This window comes from Ursus americanus, chromosome 11 (assembly GCF_024610735.1).
Source record: "Ursus americanus isolate L20-20 chromosome 11, mUrsAme1.1.p, whole genome shotgun sequence".
Taxonomy (NCBI): domain Eukaryota; kingdom Metazoa; phylum Chordata; class Mammalia; order Carnivora; family Ursidae; genus Ursus; species Ursus americanus.
This window is the reverse complement of record NC_142137.1, coordinates 40103002-40129245: the sequence shown is the minus strand read 5'-3', so window position 1 is coordinate 40129245 and position 26244 is coordinate 40103002. Positions and strand designations below refer to the sequence as shown.

The following is a 26244-nucleotide window of genomic DNA, read 5'->3' as shown; positions in this document are numbered from 1 at the left end:
AAGAATGACAAAAGAAAAAAAAACCCTTCTTAAAATGACTTTTGATGCTTGCTATTTCCCTGATAAATTATTTTATTTGTGTACAGAATACAATGCAGATATTTTTGCTTTTTTTTCCATAATGTTTTCCTGAAAGCCATGTCTCCAAACAAACTGTTGAAAGTAATTCTTACTTTTTATCAGGAACAAGGTTATACCTGGACTTTGTATATCTGATAAAGAATTCAGTATAAACAAAGTTTGATGTAACTAATATCATAACAGTACTAACTTACCTTTGGCGTTTTCTTTTTTTTTTTATTTATTTGAGATAAAGAGAGCAGAGTGAGAGAGAGCATGAGCATGGGTGGGAATGAGCAGAGGGAGAAGCAGAAGCAGGCTCCCTGCTCAGATGTAAGGCTCTATCCCAGGATCCAGGGACCATGACCTGACCTGAAGGCAGATGCCTCACTGACTGAGCCACCCAGGCACCCCTGTCTGACATTTTCTAAGGTACTTTCTTAAATGTACATTAATTTGATTCTCTGACAACTGGGAGAGGTAGATATCATTGTCCCTATTTTAGAAATGGATAAGATGGGACACAGGAAGATGAGTCAGCCTACTCAGGATCATTTAATTGGTGGTTGAGAGAGGGGGGCATCCTGCAGCCCTTTTAGTAGCACCAGAGGCATGTTCTGTCCCCCCAGATCCAGATCGACAGAAGACAGCTACTATGTAAATCAGTACACCCTGCCATCTCGAAGTTAGTTTTCAGTCAGATTCATACCTGCTTTTCTTTATAACTTCAAAGCCAAAAAAATCTCATCTATACCATTCATTCTTGTTCTTATTAGTTACCCTCAGACTCTTTATTCATACACAAATTGCCTATGCTTCTTTTCCCCCAGCATCTTTCCACTGCTGACCTCTTTGAAACTTTACACTGTAAAAGCCACAGTTTCACTGTAAGCATTCTATATCCTCAGTGTCCTCAGAGAACCATACCTTCACTTTCTTGCCTTAAATGAAACCTGGTATTACCCCAAAGACATAACTTCCCTTGAGCCTTGACAAACAAAAACTGCTTTTTCTCCCTGCCTTTCAACATGCTGAGAGAGATTTGAAAGGAGTGTTGGTATTCTCCTAGCTTCTAACTACCAGTTCCAGGTGATTCCATTCCTACCTAGATGCAGCTCCCACCCTCTGCCCCCTTTTGAGTCTCATGCTGTAGCATGAAGTGTAGTCATCGTCATCCACCAGCTCTAGGTCACTCGCCCAGATTCATGGAAAGGTTCAGCACCTGCCCCACAAATGCTGCCAAACTCCCACTGTAATCTCAAACAACCTGCACGTCCATGATTCACAGTTCCTCCAGCACCTGGATTCCATTCCTCTTTAACACAACCGGCAAAATCCTAACTGTGCATTTACTCTCAAAACCTAGTGACTCTAGGTGACTCTAGTAACTCTTCACACCTCTGCAAGCACTGTCCCAGCAACTTTGACACTCTCCTGACTTTTTAGTAATTTCTGTTCTTGATCTTTCTACAGTTCTTTAAGCTGTCCTCCCATCTTCAACTTTTATCCCTGCCCAGCATAGACCCCAAAGACCCATCAGTACCCTGAATAGCTTCTGGGCACCCACATGCCCTCCCTTCATCTTTGCTATACTCCCAACCAACTCCTGTGGTTATCTGAGTGGTTAATGGCATGGGCTAGGGAGGCCTATTTCTAACATTTGAAGCCTATTTCTGTCATTTAGTAGTTCTACCTTGGACAAGTCATTAGTTTTTCAAGGCTTTCATTTCCTCAATTGAGAAATAGTGATAGTAGTATCTATCTCCCGCCCATCATAAATTATTATGAAGATAATTTGAAATAATTTATGCAAAGTGCTTAGAATAGTGCCTGGCTCATAAGCACTCAATAAATGTTTACTATTGTTACAATCAAACTGCTTGCTGCTGTTTCTTAAAAAAAAAAAATCACAGGGGCATCTGGGTGGCTCAGTCAGTTAAGCACCTGCCTTGGGCTCAGGCATGATCCCAAGGTCCTGGGATCAAGCCCCACGGGTTCTCTGCTCAGCAGGGAGCCTCCTTCTCCCTCTCCCTCTGCCTGCCACTCCCCCTGCTTGTGCGCGCCCTCTCTCTATCAAATAAATAAAAATCTTAAAAAAAAATCACAAAACCACGTTAACAAGTGCCAGTACATGTCCAAACCTGCAAAGCAAAACACAGTCCAACAAACATCCTCCTTTTTCACCCCTTCCTGAGATATTGCCTGTTTCAGGGAGGCTTTTGAGAATACCCTTATAGGGCCTGGGAGCGTCAGATTTCATCAGATGAATTACTGTCCTCCTCATCAGAAGTAGATAGGATTAGCAGGATGACTAATATCTATTATTCGTAAGGCAGGAATGGCAAGGATTTTATGTGACCACTTCCCAGAAGACAGACCAGAAGAAGCAGGCATAAACAGACATCTCACAGGAGAGAAAACATGAGTGAGCAAGAAACATATTAAAAGATACTCATCCCCATTAGTAGTCAGGGAAATGCAAATTAGAACTACAATGAAATAACTTTGCACACCCTTGAAAATGGCAAAAATGAAGAAATTTAACAATATCAGTTTTGGGACAAGGTATTCTTAGGACGGTTATATAAATGATACAGTCACTTTGTGAAACACTGTGGGGTCAGGCCAAATATTCACATACTGGAGGTTCCAGCAGTTCCATCCAGTGAGACTCTCTCACATTCTGTTGACAAAACAAAACAAAAAGCACAAAGCTGCAAGTAACCCTATCCGTTGACAGGAGAATGGATAAATAGTGGTATAGTGGTATATTCACCAGAGGAATTTTGTTTTTAAGACTGATTGATTTGAGAAGGGAGAGAGACCAGAGCATGCACACACAGGAGAGCAGAGGGAGGGGCAGAGGGAAAGAGAGAGAATCTCAAGCAGACTCCCCACTAGGTGTGGAGCCCAAGGCAGGGCTGGATCTAACAATCCTGAGATCATGACTTGACCCTAAATCAAGAGTCCGGATGCTTAACTGACTGAGCCACCCACGCACCCCTCAGCGGAGGAATATTAAACACACACATAATAAAATATAGCTGCAGTAACAACATGAATGAATCTTAGAAACAATATTGAAGGTAAAGAAAAAACAAGTAAATGTATTATTATGATGACACTTTACATATATTAATATAGTTCATTCTCATAACATCCTTTGAGGAAGGTAGCACTGCTCTCATTTTACAGATGAGGAAACTGAGTCACAGAGGAAACAGCTACAGATAAGTGAATTACTAGTAAGTGGAGGTTTGCAGGATCTAGCTAACATTTACTACATGCTTACATAGTATCAGGCACTGTATTACCTTACCTAGATTATCTATTTTATGAAAGATGTTCTTATAAAATGTCCTTCTTGTTTTTTGTGGGTTTTTTTAAGGGGGGTCTGTTGCCTAATAAATCTCCCTAAATCAACATAAGTTAGACTGGAGAATCCAGTTTATCATTTGGCTTTGCACTCTTCTCTCAACCCCTTCACCTAAATGCAAACTCAGTGGATAGTTTGCTCTTCATTTTAAATGGTCTTCTGAATCATTTTCTAGGTTTCACTTTTGGAAATGGAACGTAACTCCCAGCCAATGTCCTAAATCCCTGAGGCCCTGGAACTTCCCTTCAGTCTACATTTTTCAGAATGCCAATAACTAAGAGATCTAAAAATGAAGGAATTATTTTCCCAAGGGCAGCTACACTTGCCGCCACCACCACCACATCCCCGAAATCTCTTCCTCAGTCTTCTTTCACTTATACCCCTAAGACCTAAGCGAAGAACTTGAGCAGCTAGAGGAAGGATCATTCTTTTCTGCGCCACAACCTTAAGAATCATGCTTGTAAGTTTGTGACTGAACATTGTATGGAGGGTGGGGAAGAGAGCCAGGAATCCCAAACCTGCGTTTTAGTCCCAGCTCTGCCGCTTCTTTGTTGGATGTTGGGCAAATCCATTAACGTCTCTGGGGTTCATATCCTTCAGTACTGCACGTCAGTTAAACTTGACAAACATTTATTGAATGCCTCCTAGCTGCCATGCGCCCTGCCAAACATTGGGGTTGTAAGGATAGGTGAGACCTGATTAGCCACAGAGGAGCTCCCAGCCTTTAAGGAGCTTGCTTTCTAGAGTAGAGAACTGTGGATCTTGGTGCATCAGGAGGTTAAGCAGAGTGTGGGTAACCAGGTGATGGAGGTGTTGCAGAGACTGGGCAATGTCAGCATACTGTTGTGGTTGAGAACTCAGCTCTGGGGTCAGTCATAACTAAACATATTGTGGCTCTAACCCTCATGAGCTCTGTGACTTCAAGCAACACTTCTCCTGAAGAATCAAGTTTCCTCATCTCTATAACAGAGATAATAATTATACCATCCCATTTTGAGGATCAAATAAGATAATGCATATAAAAGAGGGTGACTCATGATCAATAAATGTTATCTATTCTCCTCATTCTCCCCTTCAGCACTATTATTACTGTTAGCGTATCAGTTGTTTCTTAGCAAGGCATCCTGACAGTGTTTGGAGATCGAGTCAGAAGTTGTACATCAACGCTGCTCACCTCTCGCTTGCTCACTGCGGGGACGGTACTGAAGATGAGCATTCAGTTCTTGGCCCAAGACCTTTCCTGAAGATATTGACACTTGTTAACAGGATGATTACTGGCTAGTGTCTATGTCATATGCCCCCAACTCTCCCTGTTGTACCCCAGGTCAAACCTATGTGCTTTTCTGACCCTTTGGAGGACCTAATAGGGAAACAAGATGCTGCAAGAGAACAAGACTAGGCCTTGCTGGGTATGGAGTAACAATGGGGCCTTTTAACTACTCCCAAGGTTGACACAATACCTTAACACAGCATATCTTTGAAGAAATATTCTTACTGTTAACCGGAGTCTTCAAAGATGAGAGCGTCAGCTGTTAGGTAAAATGTCGTTGATCCGTCAGCTAGTGGAGACTGAGGTTAAGCCAAGGATTGCTGTAGGGATTAAAGGCTGAACTGATTGGCTGAATTCCAGTGTTTTCAAAGTATGTCAGGGTAAGGAGGATTATTTTTTTTAGCTGTGGAGACATGAGAAAACATGCCTTATCATCCAAGTTTATTGAACATGAGTGTGTTTCTTGCTGGTGTTTCTTGCTTAGTGTTTTTCTCAAGGGTTATGTTAAGAAGCTAAGTCAGGGTTACTTTTTGTAACCCTGGAGGTGGAGTGGTTGATCAAATGATGGGCCCTTGTTGATGTGTAAATAGGATACTCAAGATTATCTAGTGGTCTTTAATGCTTTTGATCACCCTTCATTCTACAGGTGGATACTGAAAACTTTCTCCACAGGCAAGCAGGTTCTCTGGGTATGCACATAGCTAGTGGGCATCCCAGTTGACAAGCTTAAGAAAGAAGATTGGTCACCAAATATAGTAACTATCTGAGGCATTCTTGGTGGTTCATTATTCTTTGATGATTCTGAAACTGGATGCACAGTTCTGTGTAGGGAATAAATTGTTTTTCCTTTCTGTGGTTCATCATGCATCGTGGATGGGTGCCTGATGAGGGACATGGCATCCTAGGGGGCTACCATGAGCAGCAGAATGTCCAGTGTAGGAACAAAACACATGCTGATGGCCAAGGCAGAAAATCCTAAAGGCCTGGGAGAGCTTTTCATTATCTTTGGTTAGCAATAGATCAGTAATCTTAATAAGATTCAAGTTTTCAGTTTGGAAAAGTTCAGGGAACTTAGTCCTCTGATCACTCACCTAAAACAACAAGACACACACTGTTACCTTAGGTGGTGCCCAGCTGTGTGGATAATGGCAGAGATAAGTGGATAAGTGAGAGTACTCCGAACTAAGGCTCTCTTCTGGTGAGGGAATAATAGTTTGAGTTCATTGCTGATGAAATACACTTTGGCTGTGCCAGATCTTGACCTAGAGCTGTGCTGCTCATAATGGCAGGGGCTGGCCACATTTGGCTAAGTTTAAATGAAAATTAAAAATTCAGCTCCTCAGTCACTCAAGCCACATTTCAAGTGTTCAACACTAGTATGGTAGCTAGTAGCTACCGTAAGGGATAGTGAAAAATTCACGGAAACTTTCCATCGTCATAGAATGTTCTATTAAGCAGTACTGATCTGGAAAATAAACAATAGGTCCTCAAAAATATTCTATCAAGAAACGCCATTTTGGTGGCTTGATTGACCACACCAACGAGGCCCTATCTAGTTTTTATTCTGAACCACTAGATTTGAAATAGAAATGCAGAGAGTAAGACCTTAGATTTTGGTGTGAATTGTAAAGCCTAATTTTCTCAGTAAAGACACTTTTGTTAAGGGATCACTATGGATAATAGTCACAGGCAAGGAGGTGGGAGCAGAGGATGTGATGCTGAGGTTAGGGTTTCCTCTGAATGAGAAAAAATATGTGACCTGATTGGGCAGAAGGAAGTGGTCAGAAACACTTCTGATATTTGCATAAGGGGTGAATATAACTGACCTAGAATTTCTGGAACTGCCTTTGGTTTAGACCGCCTTACCTTTCTTATCTGATTATGTTGGTATAAATAAGTTTGGCATCCTAAAAACTACGTAAATCTTAGCTTCCCCTTCTTAAGGGACTCTCAGTGCCTTCCTCAAAAGGAAGGTAGTTCTTTTGCTAGTCTTGTTTCACATGCCTTTAAAAGTTTAGAAGTAGTTAAGGAGAAGAACATCAAATGAAGGGCAATAATACTTCTCATACTCATCAGGATGTCCCTGGTGACTCGTAGCATGGGGACATACCTAAATCATTTTCAACAGAGTCTAGTGAGCCATTAAGTTGCCCGCTCCCACCCTAGTGTTTTGATGTAGACTCATAAACTGAGGAATTGAGAAGCAGTGAGGATGGTTTGAGGTCTTCATCTTTAGGGCCCAGAAGACAGGATGCCTGGGATCAAAAAAACTGTTAAGAGGGTAAGATCCTTCATGGATATTAGAAAGTAGATCAAGAGAGATCTTAAAAAGAGGAGGTCATTATCCAAAGAACAGCTAGAAGGATTAAGAACAGAGAAATTGGTAGGTAGGGCCAAGAGTTGTCTCTACGAACTATCAGGAGTTTTCATGAACTGATGAGAGAATAAGAGGGTGGCTACTGGGAACAAAAAAGGGCTTTCCAAGGCAGCCATAAAAACATGAACACTGGACCTTGTTTAATTTTGGATATTTCACCATCTTCTCACATGAGGAGAACCTCTAGCATACAATAAATGCCTGTTGAATTAATCCTCGGGAAAGAAAATCACACTGGATGCATTAATTCCTTTATTGAAAATATTGGGCTAGCACTGCATTACATATACTCAATATCCATAAGTGAAGGGCCACACATATCTGATTGGACAATACTGTTTTAAATAGAGAACACAGCATCTGGATATGCTCTCACAACTACAATATCATGGACTAAACTAGGTAGGAGTGAACTATACGCAAAATGACCATTTTGTTCATTAATAGCATATGGTTGCAAATGGCGTAAATGCTAAACTTGATCATCATGAGACATTCCTGGTATCTCACACCAACACATCATTTAACGAGCAGATTAAGGTTAAACTGTCAGTATGTTGTTAATCAAGAGTTCTCAATAGGAGAACTTGGGTGAAAGCACACCCAGGCTACATATTTAAGATTTAACAGAATTCATTTAAACTTGCATGGAATGTGAGTAAAATAGTTGCTGATCTGACAGGAGGCCACTTGGTAATTTGTTCTCTTTCATAAATATCCTAAAATAAGAGAATAATCTAAAGGAAATATTCTGCCAGCTTAAGGCTAATATTCTAAAGATGGGTTTTTTTTAATGCAGGTATATAAATGCTATTTGTTATTAATTTTTCCTTTCAGAGATCACTGGGGATGTAATTTATGACAGACCACTTCTCAGCTTTGGCTATTATTTGAAAACTTTTTCCATTAGCAGTCTTTGGCTTTCCTGAAAGTTTGGCAATTAATAATATTGTTTAATTTTTAACAAGGCTTTACTGTCATTTTTAACAAAGAGTATTTTATGATATGAAAATGGGTTGATGTTAAAATAGGTTTTACTTTTTTATTTCAATTTTGGTATAAATGCACTTCTTTGCATTGCCTTTTCTCAAAAGAATCTAGAAACCAAGACAACTGGGCTAATTTGACATTTTTCATTTGATATAAAATATGCAGAAATGAAAACATTCAGGTTCTTTTAAAACAGGGGCCTGTTCATTAATTTAAGAACTTGGGGGAAATTAGGCATGAAACACTATGAAAATAAAGTTTTTGTTATTAACACATGATTTTTTATGAAACAAAATATTTTCTTTTCAAAAGGGTTTGTTCTAAGTCTAGATTCAGAAAGGTATCCATTTCTGTAAATACCAACTTATAACTGTGAGAAATGGCTGCTTCTTCACACAATTATGTTTGAGTAAGTAAAAATGTACCTTTTTAATAACTAAATGGAAAGCTGGCCTACAACAGACAAATCAATAAACATTGGTAATGAGTTTTTAAAATTTCAGAATTATGCATATATATATATATATATATATATATATATGCATATATATATATATACTGCTTAAGACCTATTACCCTAAACAATCAGGGCAAAAAAAAATTTCAATATAAAACTATATAAATCAAATGGGTTTGTTGCCAAAACATAGCACAAAATGTATACATTTCTTTATTTCAAGATTTGACACATTAAAAGAAAAAACTGCCAACACATTTTAGACAATATACTAGAAATAATAAATAAGACAATTTTTTAAAAAATCATATATTCCCTTTAAGTGCCGAGCACTTCAGTTTTTCTAAATGAGACTAAGCTTTTCCATGGCAAACAATGGTATGCTGTACATTTAAATTTTGGTAATGAAAATTACGTTGATAAATACACAAGGCATGTATGTATTTCCACAGTATCTTTTTTTTCACAGTTACCAAAAATAAAAATTGCATTCAACTCATACATCTATAAATATTCTGATTCCTCACTGTATGGATTTGAAGGAAATGGGAGTATAAAGTCTTTCAACAATCTGGACTTCAACCCTCTTTCTTTGTGGTCTGCCCTCCACATGTCCCTTTCGGAATCCCTCTGCGGCATGGCCATGCTCTGAGACGATGGTGGAAAGAAAGCAGTATGGTGGGATGAGGCGGTCAGGGCCGGGGCTGTGTCTTCCAGCCGGCGTAAGGAGGGCTGATGGAACCCGATCTCTTTAATGCGGTATTTTAAGGCAGTCTGAGTGAGTTTCACTCGAATGTCCATACCTCAAGGTCCTGAACTATGAAGTCTTCCTTTTTGGAAAGGATATCATTATTGAAAGTGCTGCAAGAGTTGCTCCGTCCATGGTATAAATCAGCATCTAGCCATAAACCAAATCGTCCCCTGAAAAGATCACAAATACAAAAAGGTGAAAACACTTCAATCTCATATGGTACACTTTCTGCCCTCCCTTGCCCCATCTTCTTTCCTTTATGCTACCAACAGACAAAACCCTAAACTGCTTGGAAAACAAAGCATATGTTTCCTTTATTCCATTTAAATGACCCATCTTTCCCAAAAGACAAATGATAGTAGTCCCTCATTTAGACACATAAATATATCATTTTATCTTTGACTCTTAGGGTCATGTATGGGCCACTGTCCTAATTAAGCACATGGCCTACCTAAAATCACCTGACACAAGGTTTTGGTTACCTGGGTCAAAACGAACTCCCACAGATCAGGCAATAAATTAGTAACAACAACAACAACCTTACCCTCCACCACCAAGTTCCAAAGAACTTATGTCTCCATTGATAAAGTATGAGTTTTCTCCACTCCACTTAAAGACCTTAGGGTAGAAACACAAGACAGAGAACAGACATTTCAATCTGGAAAATCAGCGAAGAGGGAATTATTAGGATAGTACCTCTGTGTGGAAGGGAATTACCCACTGGCTGAGGAAGCTCCAGATTGCCAGACCTTTCCTATACCAGGATGAGATTTTCAAAGGGGTTATAAAGTAGGAAAGACCTCCCAAGCACATGTTGGCTCTGACCTGCTATCATTCCCTTCCTAGATCCCCGAACATGCAAAAGAGCAGTTCCCAAGGCCCAAGGAGGGACCCTAAAAGCAGTCTGTGTGCTACAGCCATGAAGAGTGGACCCAGGCTAGAGTGAGTCCAGATGAGGTTATGGGACAGCTGCTGCTCCAATGACAGTCCCCCACCTCCAACCCCACCGACACTCCTGACATGGCAACAGTGGGAAGTTGGGTATTTCTCCCATTTAGGTACCTTGAAATTGGGGCTAAATGTGTACAGAAAAGTTTCGCCTGTGCCATAATAGTGGTCACTGAACTTGAAAGGATGAGTTGCATATGCTCCAAAAATCTGTCAAAAGAAAACAGAAACATTATCTTCTTTCAAACCAAACCTCCCAAAGAGTGGCTTTCTGAAATATTCTAACACAATCCTGTTCTGAGATATCATTAAACCTCTTTCAGCAAAGACCATTACTAAATTAGAGCTCTTGGAAAGACTACCAACAAGCAGATAAATAAAATATCCCTAGTTCTAATTGGAACTCAAGTGGTTCAGAGAATGTATTTGTCAAAGGCCAGCAACTGTTCCAATTTTAAAACACTTTTGAAGTCCACTATGGGGTCAAATATCCTTTAGTGAATACAGATGACATACTGGGAACATTAAACAACAAGATGCATCTTGCACACACGAGTGAGTGGCTGAAAGAATAAAATCATGTGTTTTATAAGTGGATTCATGGCCAGACACTTCCCCAGAGAACATAAATTTTTCAATTTATAAAAATGAGTTCTCAATATGCTTATTGAAACTGTATCCTTTATATGACTGATCTAATACCTCTTTGCTTGAAATGGCTTTTAAGAAAAAAATAACAGTCCCATAATACTATGGACTTTAAGGGTGATTTAGATGTATTTGAACCAATAATTTTTCTATTTTTTTCTCATTGTCCTAGCTTCCTATCTTTCTGCTCAGATCCTGATCAGTGCTTGCAAGGGTAAGAGCTGGCAAGAGTGAACATAAGTATTTTTAAAACATCCCTAAGTGATTCTGGTGTGGGTTCAGAAACCCACTGGACAAACATTGTTTTAAATGTAGGTTATCTGAAAAATACCATTAACTTTTGAAATTATTTTAACTGGATTATAATCATTGTGGAATCTCTTTTTCACCAATTACACTTAGTTCCTGGCAACTTGAAATACTAAAAAATAGGTAAGGTAGAAATCTAGAAACTCTTTCTAACTGATGTTCTTCATACTTCGTGCTACTAAACTTTCTCTAGAGCTGTTAAGAAAAAAAGAAAACAGAACAGTAACAAAGCATCAAAAACCCATTTTCCTTCTTCTGGTGATCGTTCAATAAAAGAACTAAAATACAACTGAGCTAGGCATCTACTTTTAAAAGAATGTGCTTAAAACAGGACAAGAAGGGCAATCAATGGCCATAGGTGGAAGAAAGTGGGTCCTTTTCTGATCAATGAACAGGAAAAGCCACCTTACTCTCACCCTCTCATGATTCTAAATATATTCTTTCTTAGCTAAAATCTTCTTAGCAATCATGGGAATCTATTTAAGGATTAGGGATTGGATGATACTAAAAAATTACTGTTAATTTTGTTAGGTACATAGCATTGTGGTTATGTAAGAAAATGTCTATTTTCTCTTTCTATTCATTTATTTTGGAAGAAATTTTATGATATGTATATAATGATACTGTTGGGTCTATACCATTAAAATATTAATATATTTGCCAATAGCAGAACAAAGGAATCCATGGGGGAAAAAAGCTGAGACAACCAAAAGTGGTTTAAAAAAAAAAGGATTAATATAACAAAACCTATGAATGTATATTTGCTCTCCTCTCTTCTCTCAGCTGCTTTAGTAGAAAAAATTACATGAAGTAGTAATCTTTTTATTTAAAATTTATTTATTTAAATTCAATTTAATTAACATACAGCATATTATTAGTTTCAGAGGTAGAATTTAATGATTCATCAGTTGCATATAATACCCAATGCTCATTCCATCAAGTGCCCTCCTTAACACACAATTTATTATTGGGTTTTTAATATATATCAATGTAATATGTATAACAAAATTACCATAAAAATGGGAAAATGTAATTGAGCAATATCGAAGTAACATTTCTGTACCTTACTGGAATTAAGTTAGTAAATCAGACTCTATCAATTGCCTGATGATTGCGCTATTTTCCACAATGCCCGGTGGTATAAATTACTCCACAGTCTAATGTGACTAAAATTGGGGCCCTCTACAGGGGTAGTGTCTTTGGCCAGTTTATGAAGTTTATCCTAACTATGAAGTTCATCCTAAGGAAGGCCCTCCTTAGCTGTCTCTTTTCCTGGTTCTCTCTAGCAAACTAGATGGTCTTCAGTTTAGCTTGTTGTCTTCATGCAGTGACCAGCCTCCTCTTAATTGTTTACAACCTAAATTTTCATCATTTTCTAGAGTACCTTTTGGCTTGAACTTCTCCATACTCTTCTAAATAAAGTCAGTTCCTTTGGGGACAGCTTCAGAGCTCTACGTCCTTTTTTGGGTTTTTTTTAGGTATGCTGTGGACAGGGGGTAGGCCAGGGCAAGTTCAGCCACTGTGTCTGACAGGGCAGGGGTTGTGGTAGAGATAAGTACAGGCTCAGGGAGCATGTGCAAGGATGCTGGTGGGAGCCACGGTGCACAAGTGGAGGAGTGCAGGGCTGGGGAAAGTCTGTGTGCTATGCCTGGAGCAGCTGTAGTGGATGAGCACAGAGCTGGGGCCAGTCGGAGTGCCTGGTCTGGCAGGACAGAAGCCAAGTTGGGTGAGCACTGGGCTGGCCTGCTGGGGTGGGGCCACAGGAGAACATGAGCTTGTGGCACTAGCCAGGGAAATTGAGAGCACCAAAAACGGCACCCACCAGCACCAGGCTAGCAAGGAAGTAGCGTAAAAAAATGGCACCCTCCGGTGTGTCTATTCCCAGAGAGATCTCCATAAGACCCCTACCCCTCTGGTATACTCTCTAAAACTAGTCAACAAACCTCCCTCACATGTAGCCCAGCTGCTTCTCAAGCTACTGCCTCTGTATTGAGACTCAGAACAAGTGAGTCCGTTTGAGCCGTTCAACAGTGGTATTTCCCTTTCCTACAGCCCTCATGCTCTCCCAGAAACTAGCTGTGGGTTTTCAAAGACAGTTGTTTTGGGGGCTTGCCTTTCTGGTACAGGTCCCAAGGGCTGGTGTGCCTAATGTGGGACTTGAACCCCTCACTTCTCAGAGAGGAGCTGCATGTTTTGTGATCTCTCTCCCTCTTGTGGATCGCTAGGGGGATGGGGTGGAGTCCTGTCAAGACCGGTTTTCTGCCCCTCCTACCAATCTTGATGTGGCTTTTTTTCTTTCTTTTTTCCCTGTCCTGTGTTACAGAAGATCTGTTCTGTTAGTTTTCAGGTATTTTTCAGAGAGAACTGTTCTACAATTGTAACCTTCGTATGTCCATGGGAGGAGGTCAGCAGAGCTCTAGGTCTTATGATCTGCCTCTTCTCCTACAGCTGGAAGCCAGGAGGCTCTGCTGTGGAGCTGGGGGCTGGATAGTGGCGGGCTTCCCTCAGAGGAACACTTTTATTGTATGAGCAGGGTGGCAGGCAGGGGAAGTAGCTGCTGGTCTTAGCTTGCCTCACCTGGCATGTAACTTCTGCCCAAAGAGCCGTGGCAACGGCCTTAGACACTCCTTTCTTCTACACGGCCTAAGGTAGAGCATCTCCCCTGTGAGTAGAGGTTGGGTAGATGAAAATAATCCTCTACTCTTAGCCGTACTTACCTGGAGTTTGGCCTCTGAAACACAGATCTTATGTAGGGGATAAATGCTTGGGGCCTGTCCCTTGAGGCTGTATCATATCAATTTTTAGAGACTTGAAGTGACTGTTGTTTTTATAATTTCTACCAGTTATGGTTGTTTCACTGATGACTGATTCTGCTGAGCTCCTTTTGCTGCCATTCTGCATGTATAATTCTTTTATATTAGAATTTTATATAATTTATTCCCAGATAAATGTACAGGTGGTGTTCTTTCATGTTCTCAAACACAGCAAAAACCACATTCTTGCCTTGGGGGTAAATGGGTGTGGAGAGCAGAGTTAGTATTCACGTGTTTTCAAATAACACAAGTGCCTTCAGGGCACCAGATCCAGTAAGAGGACACCGTCTGACAAATACTGTAGCCTTCAGATAGGCCTCATTTACATACTTGCTGACAGGAAGCTTGGTGAAATTGTGCTTCTTCTTGTAAATTATTAGGAGAACTAATCTATACTTACAGTGAGGGTTTGTGTGTGGTCTAAAACCATCTAGCCATATCTCATCTAAAACTTAACATCTGACTTATCAAACATTTCACTAAATCCCTAGGTAATTCCATTTTAAAACACTGTTATTATTATTTTAATTTTTAACTTGACCATACCCAGCTGGATCATGATTAAATAAGTATCATCAATCATGAAATAATAATAGTAACAATGATAATAGCTAAACTACTACCCACAATTCTTTATCTATAATAACACAGCAATAAAGTCCCAGGAAAGATCACAGTTGAGAAAGACAGTGCCTTCAGTAACCCCATGTCTTTGCTAATTTCTCCCAAGACAAATTCTGACAGCAAAGATCTATTTCCCTAAAATGACCACAAGTATATAGCTTCACAGCAAGCTCCCCAATGCTTAGTAGTGCCCCACATATAACAGGCACTCATACATTTTCTGAACTTGTGAATAAATGAAAGGCTGTTGAATAAAACTGCTTCAATGCCAGAAAGAGAACAGAATTACATCTACATCTTAAAAATGTAAAGGAATTTCTTCTTGATATAACACAGACCAAAATGAAAAGAATAAATAGCAGACTTGAAAGATGTCTTCCTTTTGTGGAGCAAAAACCTGAGTGGGTAGTATATGAAAGAAAACTGCACAGATTCCACTCACACCCAAGCTGACTGAGAGAAGTACCAGTGAGGATACGTGGGGGTAATATCTACAATTCACCACTGCCTCCAAAACCAACTATAGCACAGGAGAAAGGGCAATGAGCAATGGTACAGAATATTCCTTGCTATTTCATAACAACTGGGTCCTTCAGGTACAACACACCACAGCCCTGACTCGCTCTCCATCTGAGCAACCATGCAGCCAAGGTTTGTGGGCTTCAGCTACCTGGAAAGAGTTCTGGTATGGCACTGGAACTTCTTTCTGCACTATCTCCCAATCCAGACTTGACTTTTGTCCAACTTTTCCAGCTTTAGGTTTTAGATTATTTTTATTGCTTCCTACTCTATGGTGAACACAGGAAAAAAAATTCTGTACATGACTGTATTTGGAAATATGCTCCATTTTCTTCTAGAGATGCATTCGAAAGTATGTAGGGGTGAAATGACATAATAATTGGGATTTACTTCGAAATACTTCAGCAAAGAAAAACCAACAAAGACTGATGAAGCATTATGTGGCAAAATCCTGCTAACTGTAGAATCTGGATGATGGGGAATTCTTATACTGGTCTCTCTACTACTGTGTAAGTTTGAAAATCTTCATCAAAAAGTGTTTTCTATGAGAGGAACAAGCCTCACCTGATTATCCATATCTTTGATGACCAATAGGACAGGGCTGTCTAGCGACGCTGACTTCCGATAGAGAGTTTTCAAACTGGTCCCATGCTCTAATGTGCTATATGCGAGTCTCCACGGATACCCCTGTACCCTCGCTGGAAGGCGTCGGGCCAGCTGCAAATCCAAAGATGGAGAGGTAAATATACAATTTGCCCACAAATCTGATAAGCTTGTAGCACAAAGCAAGTATCTGAGGTACTTGCTCAAAATCACACATGTTTTACTCTGACAAATATTTGTAAGTATAAACCAGGAAAGAGAAGGGGAAAACCACCGCTTGATGGTGCTGCCTTGGCATGGATGCCACCCAGAACATACATTCCCTCTCGGGAACTGGAAAGAGGGGTCACTAGGCAACTATGCATCTGAAGATACAGTGCCTAGCTTGATAGGAATTAGACACATGCTCTCCCTTTTACACTTCAACCTGACCTTCACCAAACAGTTCATGGTTCTCCAGTTGTTCTTTCTAAATGCTCATAAGCTCAGAGCTGCTACTGACAACTAACTGGATCCTCCCACAGAAGAATAAGAAAACACAGGTGTTTTATGCTAATGGTCAAATGCAGTCTGTGTTCATCTTGCTGTATCTTCACCTACATTAACATTTAGCTTAAACTTGGCTGCCATAAATACCAATAATGCATATCTCTCCAAAAATACCAACAAAGGGGGCTATGAAGTATGAAAGTCTTCAGAATGCTTAACATCAGTTGTAATATCAGCATGAACCCCATGTCTGTAAGTGCTTGGTCAAGTCTCTTGGCTTTCTTGGGCCTTCACAGACTCATTTGCAAATTGAGGGAGTCGAACTTGATTCTTTAAGGTCTCTGAAATTCAGGATTCTAACTTGACTAAGGGGAGAAATGCAAGAGATTCCTTATTTAAGTTCAAATACAGCACATTACAGTATTTCATAAAACTGAAGTAACAGACTTTCAGAAAATATAAAGTGAACAAAGGAAATCACAGAAAAAGGAAAATGACTCCTAGTGGTTGGTAGTTTTCGTAAAGCTAGTCAAGTGTATTTGCTATATAACTTTTATTGAGCCCAATAAGTTAAAACTATTGGAACTCTGTAATGATCACTAGGATAAATTCAGATCCTTTTTTAAGTGTTAGGAATATGCATTAGGACTGTGGTAGGACAATTTAAAAATTGTGTTGATGACAAGAATGGCTTTTCATTCAGACTTGGGAGATGGATACAGTTCCTGGCCAAGTGCCCAAACTCCCGAGAAGGTGACAGGGAGTGCTAATGTAACTTCTCAGAAGAGGACAAAGGACACCAAGGTTGGTTAGGCTGCTGGTGTTCTCCCTTTAAAACCTGGCTCTTCCTTCACCCACTGAAAAGAGCAAATGGAGTCAGGGATGGGAAATGCTTCTGTCAGGCCTGGAAGACCCCTGTCCCAAGTCCCCTGGGAGAGCGCACCTGCTCGATGTGCATGTTCTCCAGGAGTGCGCTATGCGGCTGCAGGACCGGCAGGGCCACCTCGTCATCGTCTTCATAGTAACTGCAGGTGCTCTTCCTGCGCTTTGCCTCCTCAACCGTGATGATCTGAAATGGAGAAGTGAAGCCCCCAAACTTGATGTATTTGCTTTTCCTTCGCCTGCTAAAAACAACCTCAGGTACACAACTGCCTGTAACAGGTGGAGTTTTAACAGTGGGACATAAATTGAACCAGGACTTTGGGAAAAGGGCTAATTTCAGCTACAATTTCTGAACAAATGCAGAATTTAACACAGTTCGGCGGAGACACTTAATACGTACAAATTAAAGTCACAGGTTTTCCACTTTTACTACTGCCACTGAGTGCTGAGTGTGAATTATTATGTGTAACTCCACAGGTGACTCATAACCTTGAAATGCCCTAAATTATTCTCTTTTAGCCTGCATCTAAATGTGAATTGTTAAAGGACTAATCAGCAATCATTCTGTAAGTCTTCTATAAATAGGGAAATTGGGAGGATAAGGATAGTTTTTTAAATCAAGACTCCTAATGTTTTCTCTCAGGCTATGGCACAAAGCAACAAACCCTGATAGAAATAACAAATGGTAACATCCACCAGAAGCAACAATATAAAGAAACACAAAGCTTTAGGCTAAATTACAATTAGGCTACATTTTTTTATGTACAATTCAGAAACCATCAAAATAACCTTTCCTTCAAAACTGAGAAACATGATTTTGTACACATTTATTATTTCATTTTAACTATGCTTATGAACGAGCAAAGTCAATTTCAACTTAAAAATCTATTTTTTGTCCCTCCTAACGTCTGGATAAATCACTATATGATTTTGAAATTGAATGATACAGTGACTAATTCAAGCAAAATACCTGGGTACTAGTATCAGTGACTTTTGCATTATAGAGAAAAAGCATTTACGTTACATTTAGTGAAAGCTGCCAGATAACACACTCAATTTCCAACATGCACAGTGACAGATATAAAGTACCTGGTACCGTCTGAGCCAGATTTATAGGTAAGGAAATTAACTAATAAATTTTATTATCTTCTCATGCAGGCTCTCCCTAAAATCCTGTCAAAAAATCACAAACGCAGCATTTTAAATGTATTAAGTAAAGCACATGTTTTTAGTGAACTCTACATTTAACAGAGGTACAAATAGGGCTGTGGAATGAAAAAACTAAAATATGGATTTTTTTTTTACTCCAAAGAGAAGAGACAAACCACATCATATCCATCTCCCAAACAAATAAAATACCTGCTTCAGTTGAAATGTCAGCACATCCTTTCTAATTAGAAGGCATTTTGAAACATACCGAGTGGCGGATCTCTGAGGAGCCACTGGCACCTTATTAGCTCTCCAGGACTTCAACATACCTTCACGAAAGGCTCTTGGTCCGGTCTGGCACAATAGAAAATCTGAATGTTCAAGGGCAACCTTCGGATTCTCATCCTGATGGGGGGAACTGTCTTCTTGCTCTCTAATGAGAAACGGCTTTTTCCTTGCTGCCAACCACTGTTGCTTACAGCCACGCTGAGCTACAACTGGTTTTGCTGTATCTAGTTTCCTGCATAATTGAGTTTCTGTTTCCCTTAGGAGAGGGTTCAACATTTCTACAGGAACACACCCAAATTAGGATTTAGAGCAAACACACACTTCCTGTCAGGCATAGCTGTGAGGCTGTAAAATGACACTTTCACCTTTGAAACGGTAGTTTCCTAACTGCAACAAAGCTCCATTGGTTTTGGGTTTGTTTGGTTTTTTTCCCTTTTTCTTATACTTTTCTTCCTAATTGTCCTCTGGCTAAGCTAGCTCTTCTAGCCCTGCCTTTTCAGAGTTTTTTTCAGTACCTTCTCTAAAGCTAAATTTCCTTTTCTTTTTATTTTTTTGGATTATTTATTTATTTATTCATTCATGAGAGACAGAGAGAGAGGGGCAGAGGGAGAAGCAGGCTCCCTGTGGAACAGGGAGCCCGATGTGGAACTCGATCCCAGGACCCTGGAATCATGACCTGAGCCGAAGGCAGATGCTTAACGGACCGAGCCACCCAGGCACCCCGCTAAATTTCCATTTTAAACTTTATGTATGTTGCCAGACATAGGTTTGAATCTCAAAGGAAGGATAAAAGGAGCCTTTACCCAAGGTAGGTTCATTATACTTAGAACAATGGCATTTCACTTCAGTACCACATCATGTTTGTTAGATCTGAGGAACTTAGAATGGGAGAACATCTGGTTTATATGAGGCTGAGAAAAATGTCACTTTAGATTCAGTTTTTCAAAAGAGCTGGCAAAAGAACACTGACCTTCTTACCTTTTAGGATATTCATCTTAATGGCTAATAAGCATGATGAACCCTCCTCTACTTCCCAGATCAGATGGCACAAGGGGTTGGAAAAAATGTTGATTACCATTGGATCAATTTTCAATGATCTTTCTGTGACTCTTCCAGATCTAAAATGGCCTTTCCGTCTTGGGTACTGCTGAGGGGTCAGAGTGCTATTGCAGAGCCCAACCAGAGGGGCGGTTCTAAGGAGAACTCCGGCAGATACTTAGTGACCAGACCCGGGTCAGCTACAACTTATTTTCAATGCAAGAACCAGGACACACTCTGGGGCAGACTCAATTGGATTCTGTGCCAGTGAGACTGCATTCTTTCCTTAGTACCCGACACTTCACAACAGCTAGCATTTACTGGCTGCCTCCTCTATGATGGCAAGTGCCAGTTACTTTGCCAGACTTGGGGACACAAAGCAGTCCCAGTCTCAAGTGGGTGAGGAGACAACAGAGGGACATTTATTATTTTTTTTTAGATCTATTTATTTTAGAGAATATGATTGGGAGGGACAGAGAGAGAGCGAGAAAGTCCCAAGCAGACTCAGTGCTTAGCTCGGGACTCAATCTCATAAACCCAAGATCATGACCTGAGCTAAAACCAAGAGTCTGATGCTTAACCAACTGTACCACCCAGGTATCCAAGAGACATTTATAAATAAATGAATGCCATTCCATGTAATACAAATGCTAATAGTAGCATCTCAAAGGCGAGTGGGGCTGCCCAGAGAGTTCGGAGATGGCTTACTCACAAAGGTGATGGGGCTTCCTTGTGAGAGCAGAGGTCGGGTGTGGGGAGATGCCCAGGTGGAGGGTACAGGAGGACAACTGAGCTGAGTTCTAGGTTCACTATGGCTTAAGAACAGAGAGCAAGAGAAGTTGAGATGAAGCTGGGGAGGGACAGAAGTGGAGAAAATAATAGTAATCCATTAAGAAGCTTAGAACTTACTCTAGAGGCCACTTTTTCTAAAACCCGGCTATTCCTCAAAATCATCTAGGAGCTTTTAAAAGCACAGATTCTGACATTCCTCTCCCAGACCTACTGAATTAACGTCTTTAGTGGTAGAGGTCTAGGATTCAGTTAAAAAAAAAAAAAATCACCAAGTGGTGGTTCTGATGATTGGCCAGTGGGTAATGATAGCTATAGGCAATGGGGAGCCACTGAGTGTTGTAAGCATGGGAGTATATGTTCACATGCGTTATTTAAGCAAGTAAAATAGCCAGAACATACATGAGAACTTTAAATACGATGAGGGAAACATCAGAAATCATTAAACACTGCTGGAAAAAACTATTAAAAGTATTACCTATCATGTATCAATAAATCAACTGCAGACTGAGTGGAGTTTAAACTGATACAACAGGGCCACCCATACCTAAAAACACTACAGGGAAAAGAACACAAACAAAAAACATAAGTAAAATTAGAAGACAAATAGCCACCTAGAAAAAAAATCTGTCAAAAATACAGGAGGGGCAGCTGGGTGGCTTAGTCGGTTAAGCGTCCAACTCTTGAGTTTGGCTTAGGTCATGATCTCAGGGTCTTGAGATGGAGCTCCGTGTCAGGCTCCACGCTCAGCACAGAGCCTGCTTGTCCCTCTCCCTCCCCCTACTTGTTCTCTCTCCCTCTCTCTCTCAAATAAATAAATGAATAAAATCTTTTTAAAAATACAGGAGACAAGGGGCGCCTGGGTGGCACAGCGGTTAAGCGTCTGCCTTCGGCTCAGGGCGTGATCCCAGCGTTACGGGATCGAGCCCCACATCAGGCTCCTCCACTGTGAGCCTGCTTCTTCCTCTCCCACTCCCCCTGCTTGTGTTCCCTCTCTCGCTGGCTGTCTCTATCTCTGTCAAATAAATAAATAAAATCTTTAAAAAAATAAAAAAATAAAAAAAAATACAGGAGACAAAAAATTAATATCTTTCATCATAAAGAACACAGTGTGATGAAATTAAGATTCCTTTAGAAAAATGGGGAAAGGAAATGAGTGGGAATCACGAAGAAAAAACACAAATAGCATATGTTTACATACGTACATATATTTTTTTCATTTATTCTATCCTCAACCAAGGAAATAAAAATTAAAATATACTGTTTCTCAGCTTCCCAATTAGCAAAGTTTTTTGAAAAGGAATAATAGTAGTAATACTTTCTGCTGGCATAAACACAAGAAGAGGGATATTCCTTACATTGCTGGCAAGTTAAGTTGTCATATATAAAAAACAGGAGCCTTAAAAAGTTAATACCCTTATATCAACTAATGTCACTTCTAGGAAGCTAAGAGAATAGTAAGAGTTGCAGATCGTCTCATCCTTGTGAAAAACCTGAACCAACAAAATGATTCCTAAAAGGAAATGTTAAATAAATTATAACTGATATTTTAAGTATTCTGCAACCATTAAAATGAGGCTTAAAAATCTTTAAGATGATCCAATTCTCACAAGATGTTAGGTGAGAAAAGCCAGATACAAACCTATACATAAAGCATGAATGCATTTTACAAAAATAAAAGCATGACTCCCTACCCCCCACCCCCTAGATAACATCCTAAAATAAAAGAGAAAAAAAGGAATTGAATAAAATACACAGAAGTGTTAAGTGTGGTCACATATTATTTTTAAATGTTCTGCACCGTACTTTTCTGTAGTTTCCAAATTTCCTACAATAAGCAGGTGTTCCTTATATAAAATTAGGAAATAAAGCTTATTTAGAGAGACTATGTATGGGAGAACGGCCTGGAGGTGCCCTTGGGAGTCCAAGTGAAGGGTGCAGACAGGCTGACTGGGGCAGGTTTGGAGGAGGGAAGTAGAGGTCCCTACACCATGTAGAACCACAATCAATAAGACTGACTAGAGCAGATGAAGGAAAAGAACCTAGGATGATACCTAGGTTTCTAGCTCGGGACACCACTAATTAAAATGGGAATATGTGAGAAGAAGCAAGTCTGGGGGCAAGAGCAGTTGTATTGCACACACTGAGGATCAGACACCTGCTAGCTTCTGGGGGAGTGGAGGTGCCCCTTTCCCACCCATAAAGGAGGAGCAGTGCCCTTACGGTGGCTTGGCTTTAGGGTAATGCTCGTGTGCAGAGCTTGCTCCTGCATGGGAGGGATCGTGGCCAGCATTCTCCTACTCATCGCACTTTTGGACTCTCTGCCATATGGCAAGAAAACAGAGATAAGGTGGCCTGACCAGTCCAGCCACCCGTCTCTCCAGTTATCAGCACAAGCACAAGGAGCTTGGAATAGGCCAACTAATTTCTTCCTCCTTCTCTATCCCTTCTTTTTTCCTTCCTCTTCCACTGCAGTCTAGAGAGTATTCTCTAGAGGAATGTGCCCTCTCTTTCATTCTCCTCAGTGGCTGAGTCTGAAAAAGCGTGGGGCTGACTGCCCAGGAGCACACCAGATTCATCGAGCAGACCTTTCTCTCCCTGCATAGCTCTGTACCTTCTCTTCCTCTGGCACTGGGAAGTGGGGCCTCTCCTCCCACTGGGATTGTCAAGAGCTGAGATTCAAGGATGGGATTAGTGGAGGGAGGCAGAATAGCCCTTAAAGAGGGCTGCTTTGGCTTAAGATACTCAGGGCTCATCAGGCAAGGATTAAGTCCCCAGTGCAATCTAAACCTTCTGTCTGGGACTCCGTATTGGAGCAAGAGACCACAGTCTCAGTAAGAAAAGGTACATTTCCTGGCTTTGCTTCATCTATGCACATATCTTATGGGGGCCTCTTGAGGAGAGCTGATGAGGTGAGGACAGGACTTGATATTCCTGGGTTCCTTGGCCAGAATACCTGTATCACCCCACCTCTGCCTCATGGACACTTCCAGCAGTGCCTGTGGGGCAGCTATGAGCCCTAGCATAGCAGCTGGGGGAAAAAGGTATGTGGTGGGGGCAGGTGGGGGGCTTAGCAGCACAAGCCACAAGAGTTGATGAGCTCATCCAAGGAAGATGTAACAGATGAGAAGGGGGCCAAGGGCAAACTCCTAGGGAACAGCATGAGAAAAGGAACCAGCGAAGTCGACTCAGAAAGACTGGCCAGAGACAGGAGCAAAGACCAGAAAAAAAAAAAACCAGAAATGGTAGAAAAACCCAAGGGAGTTTGAAGAACCTGACAGGCTTAAGTACCTTCAAACAGTAGTTTCAAACAAGAAGCTCTGTGAACTGTGGGGAGCCAGGTAAACAAGTACATTGCTGGGCAGTACACGAGAGAGCTACGGACGATGAGCCGTGGGAGCACAGGAGGGGGAACGGACTGAGAGCGCCACAGCAGTGACCAATGAGCGGGTCCCTGAAGGACAGCAGGAGTTTGCCACAGAAAGCCGTTGTGCGTGCCCGCCGCACATTCAGGCCATGAGGGAGTGACAAGAAAGGAAGGGTGAGTCCAAGCACACATACAGAAGGACTCGGCATTCCAGAAAGGATCAGACCTAAGGGGCAGGCTTATTACCCTTGCTCATCACAAACTGGCAAGGTTCCAGCCTTGGAAGGATCCCACTGCCCACTTGAATCTAAAACCAGGCTGGGAGTGCTAGAGAAAATCACCCCTCACTGAAACCTGGGGCTACCAGAAAAGTCCAGTGGCCCTCAAAACCAGACAGCCACCCCACGACAGTCTTAATCAGCATTTTTCCTAGTCTCCATAACTGCTCTTTCATACCTTCTCCATATTCCTCTAACTCCTCCTTCGCTTCAGGAGATGCCCCTCCTTCCACTGCAAAGAAACCATTAGATGAAAAATGCCTCAATTCACCACCTTACTAAAGCTGCATTTTATCCGCACACATTCTATTCTTTTCTACTACCCACCCACCTAAGACCAACCCCATCCCTACCCCCACATTCCCTGCCGGTTCTCAGAGATCTGCTCTCCTGATCATTTCCTTCCTCATGCCCTTATCTTCTGTACCTTCTACTCGGCGTTCCTGCTGACCTCATCCAAAAGGTTAAAGTCTCTCTCATGAGAGGGAAAACATTCTCCACCTCACTTCTTCCAGCTCACCATCTCACTTCTACTCTCCAGAACCAAATTTGTGTTGTTTGCCCACCTATTAGTTCCACTTACTTATTTCCCACTCATTCCTTGAATCACTGGAATCTAAATTTTGAACTTGGCCCTTTAATGAAATGCTTTTGTCAAAGTCAGCAACTACCACCTCGGTTTTAAGTCCAGAAAACATACCTCAGTTCTTATCTTCTGACTCCTCTGCAACGTAAGTCATTCCGACCATTACCACCCTCTTGAAACATTCTCTTCCCTTGGCTTCTAAGACAGGACTCTCGTTGTGTTCTACCTCCTTGCCTGGCTGTTCCTTTTCAGTTACCTTTGTGGTCTCTACTGCCTTTGGCCGCTTTAATGCAGGTGTCCTTAAGGGTTCTGTTCTAAGCTCCATTCCCTTCCCACTGTACGTACTCTCCTATGACGACCTCATCTACACTCATAACTTCAACTTTCCTAATGATTTCCAAAAGTGTATCTTGAGATCCTTCTCCTAAGTTTTATCCTCAGCTGTCTCTTGGACATTCTGCAGACACCTCAAATTCAGATTAAAAGCAGAATGCAGAGCTTTTTCTACTAAATCTAATACGCTTGCTATGCTCCTCTCTCAGTGAAGGGCAGGTACCACTACCCCTCCAATTCCCACTCTCAAAACCAAGAGATCAATCTCGACATCTTCCTTACTTTCCACATATAATAATTACTCACAAAATCCTGTATATTCCACCTTCTAATTATCTTTCAAAAGCACTCAATTTTCTCCACCCCCACAGCCACTCTCTCAGCAACCATTATCTCTCAACACCAATGACCAAAAGAGCCTCCTAATGGGTCTTCGAGACTCAAGTGTTGTCCACCTCCAATCTTTGAACATCTGCCAGCAAGCAAGAGCTCTCCGAGATGCACATGTGTGTATACTTCTCCAGAATCAAAACAGCTCAGTGCCTTCCCACTGCCTTTAGGAAGAGACACATGGCTCATAGGTCCTTTGTGGTGTACCCTTGCTGCCTTTCCCTGCTTCGTTTCTTGCCCCTGCTTCAGCTTTGCACCCTATGGTCTGGCCACACTGAACTTCTGTTAGTTCATCAAATGCCCCACACTCTCTGTTTCTCCCCTGGGTCGGTCCTCTGCACAGACTTTCCTCTCTGGCCAGAACATGCCCTATGTCCCATTCCACCAGCGCTGCCCAAACTCCCCCTTCTGATCTTCGTACAGATCACTCCTTCTGGGCAGCTCTCCCTGACCCCCCCGGCTCCATTCAGGGGTCTGGCTCCATGCTCCTATAGCACTTGGCACTTCACCTACAATGGCAATTATCTTATTATATTGTAATGATTCATCTACACTGAATTCTGCTTATCTCATCCATTGTGCCCCTGACATGGGAAGGGCTTGATAAGTGCTCAAAAAAAATTATGAAGGGCTTTTCAGGCCACATTAAGGAGCTTGAACTTCACCCTGTACATAAAGGAGACAGTTTTTAAAAGGAAAAGTGAAATGACCCACCAGTGTGGCATTTATCTGACACATATAATTAGCTCAAACAGAGGAATAAAGTTATTTCTCCCCCCCCCCCGATAACTTCAAAAGTGCACAGGAAACCTAACTTTTTGCCAGCCAAGAAGTTCTTGGTATCTGGGCCCAAGAAGATTTTGATTACAAACTGTCACTTACGGACCATGACAGTCTAGCCCCTCGAGTG

General features: G+C 41.2%; 1 protein-coding gene across 15 annotated transcripts in view; it reads right to left on the bottom strand.

The window, feature by feature from the left end:
• Positions 1–7317: 7317 nt before the first annotated feature.
• The window catches only part of NCOA7 (nuclear receptor coactivator 7), a 154657-nt gene continuing 135730 nt past the window's right edge, over positions 7318–26244 (bottom strand). For 14 of the 15 annotated variants that reach the window (XM_045805605.2, XM_045805609.2, XM_087865462.1 and 11 more), the window contains 5 exons: positions 17178–17303; positions 15707–15859; positions 10344–10439; positions 9826–9899; positions 7318–9451 (listed from right to left, as the gene is read on the bottom strand). In XM_045805605.2, coding sequence (XP_045661561.2) covers positions 9316–9451; positions 9826–9899; positions 10344–10439; positions 15707–15859; positions 17178–17303 — 585 coding nt within the window. In that variant the 3' untranslated portion in view covers positions 7318–9315. Of the gene's footprint in view, positions 9452–9825; positions 9900–10343; positions 10440–15706; positions 15860–17177; positions 17304–18594; positions 26239–26244 lie in introns of those variants that run through there. The other variant, XM_045805613.2, reaches the window with a different exon arrangement.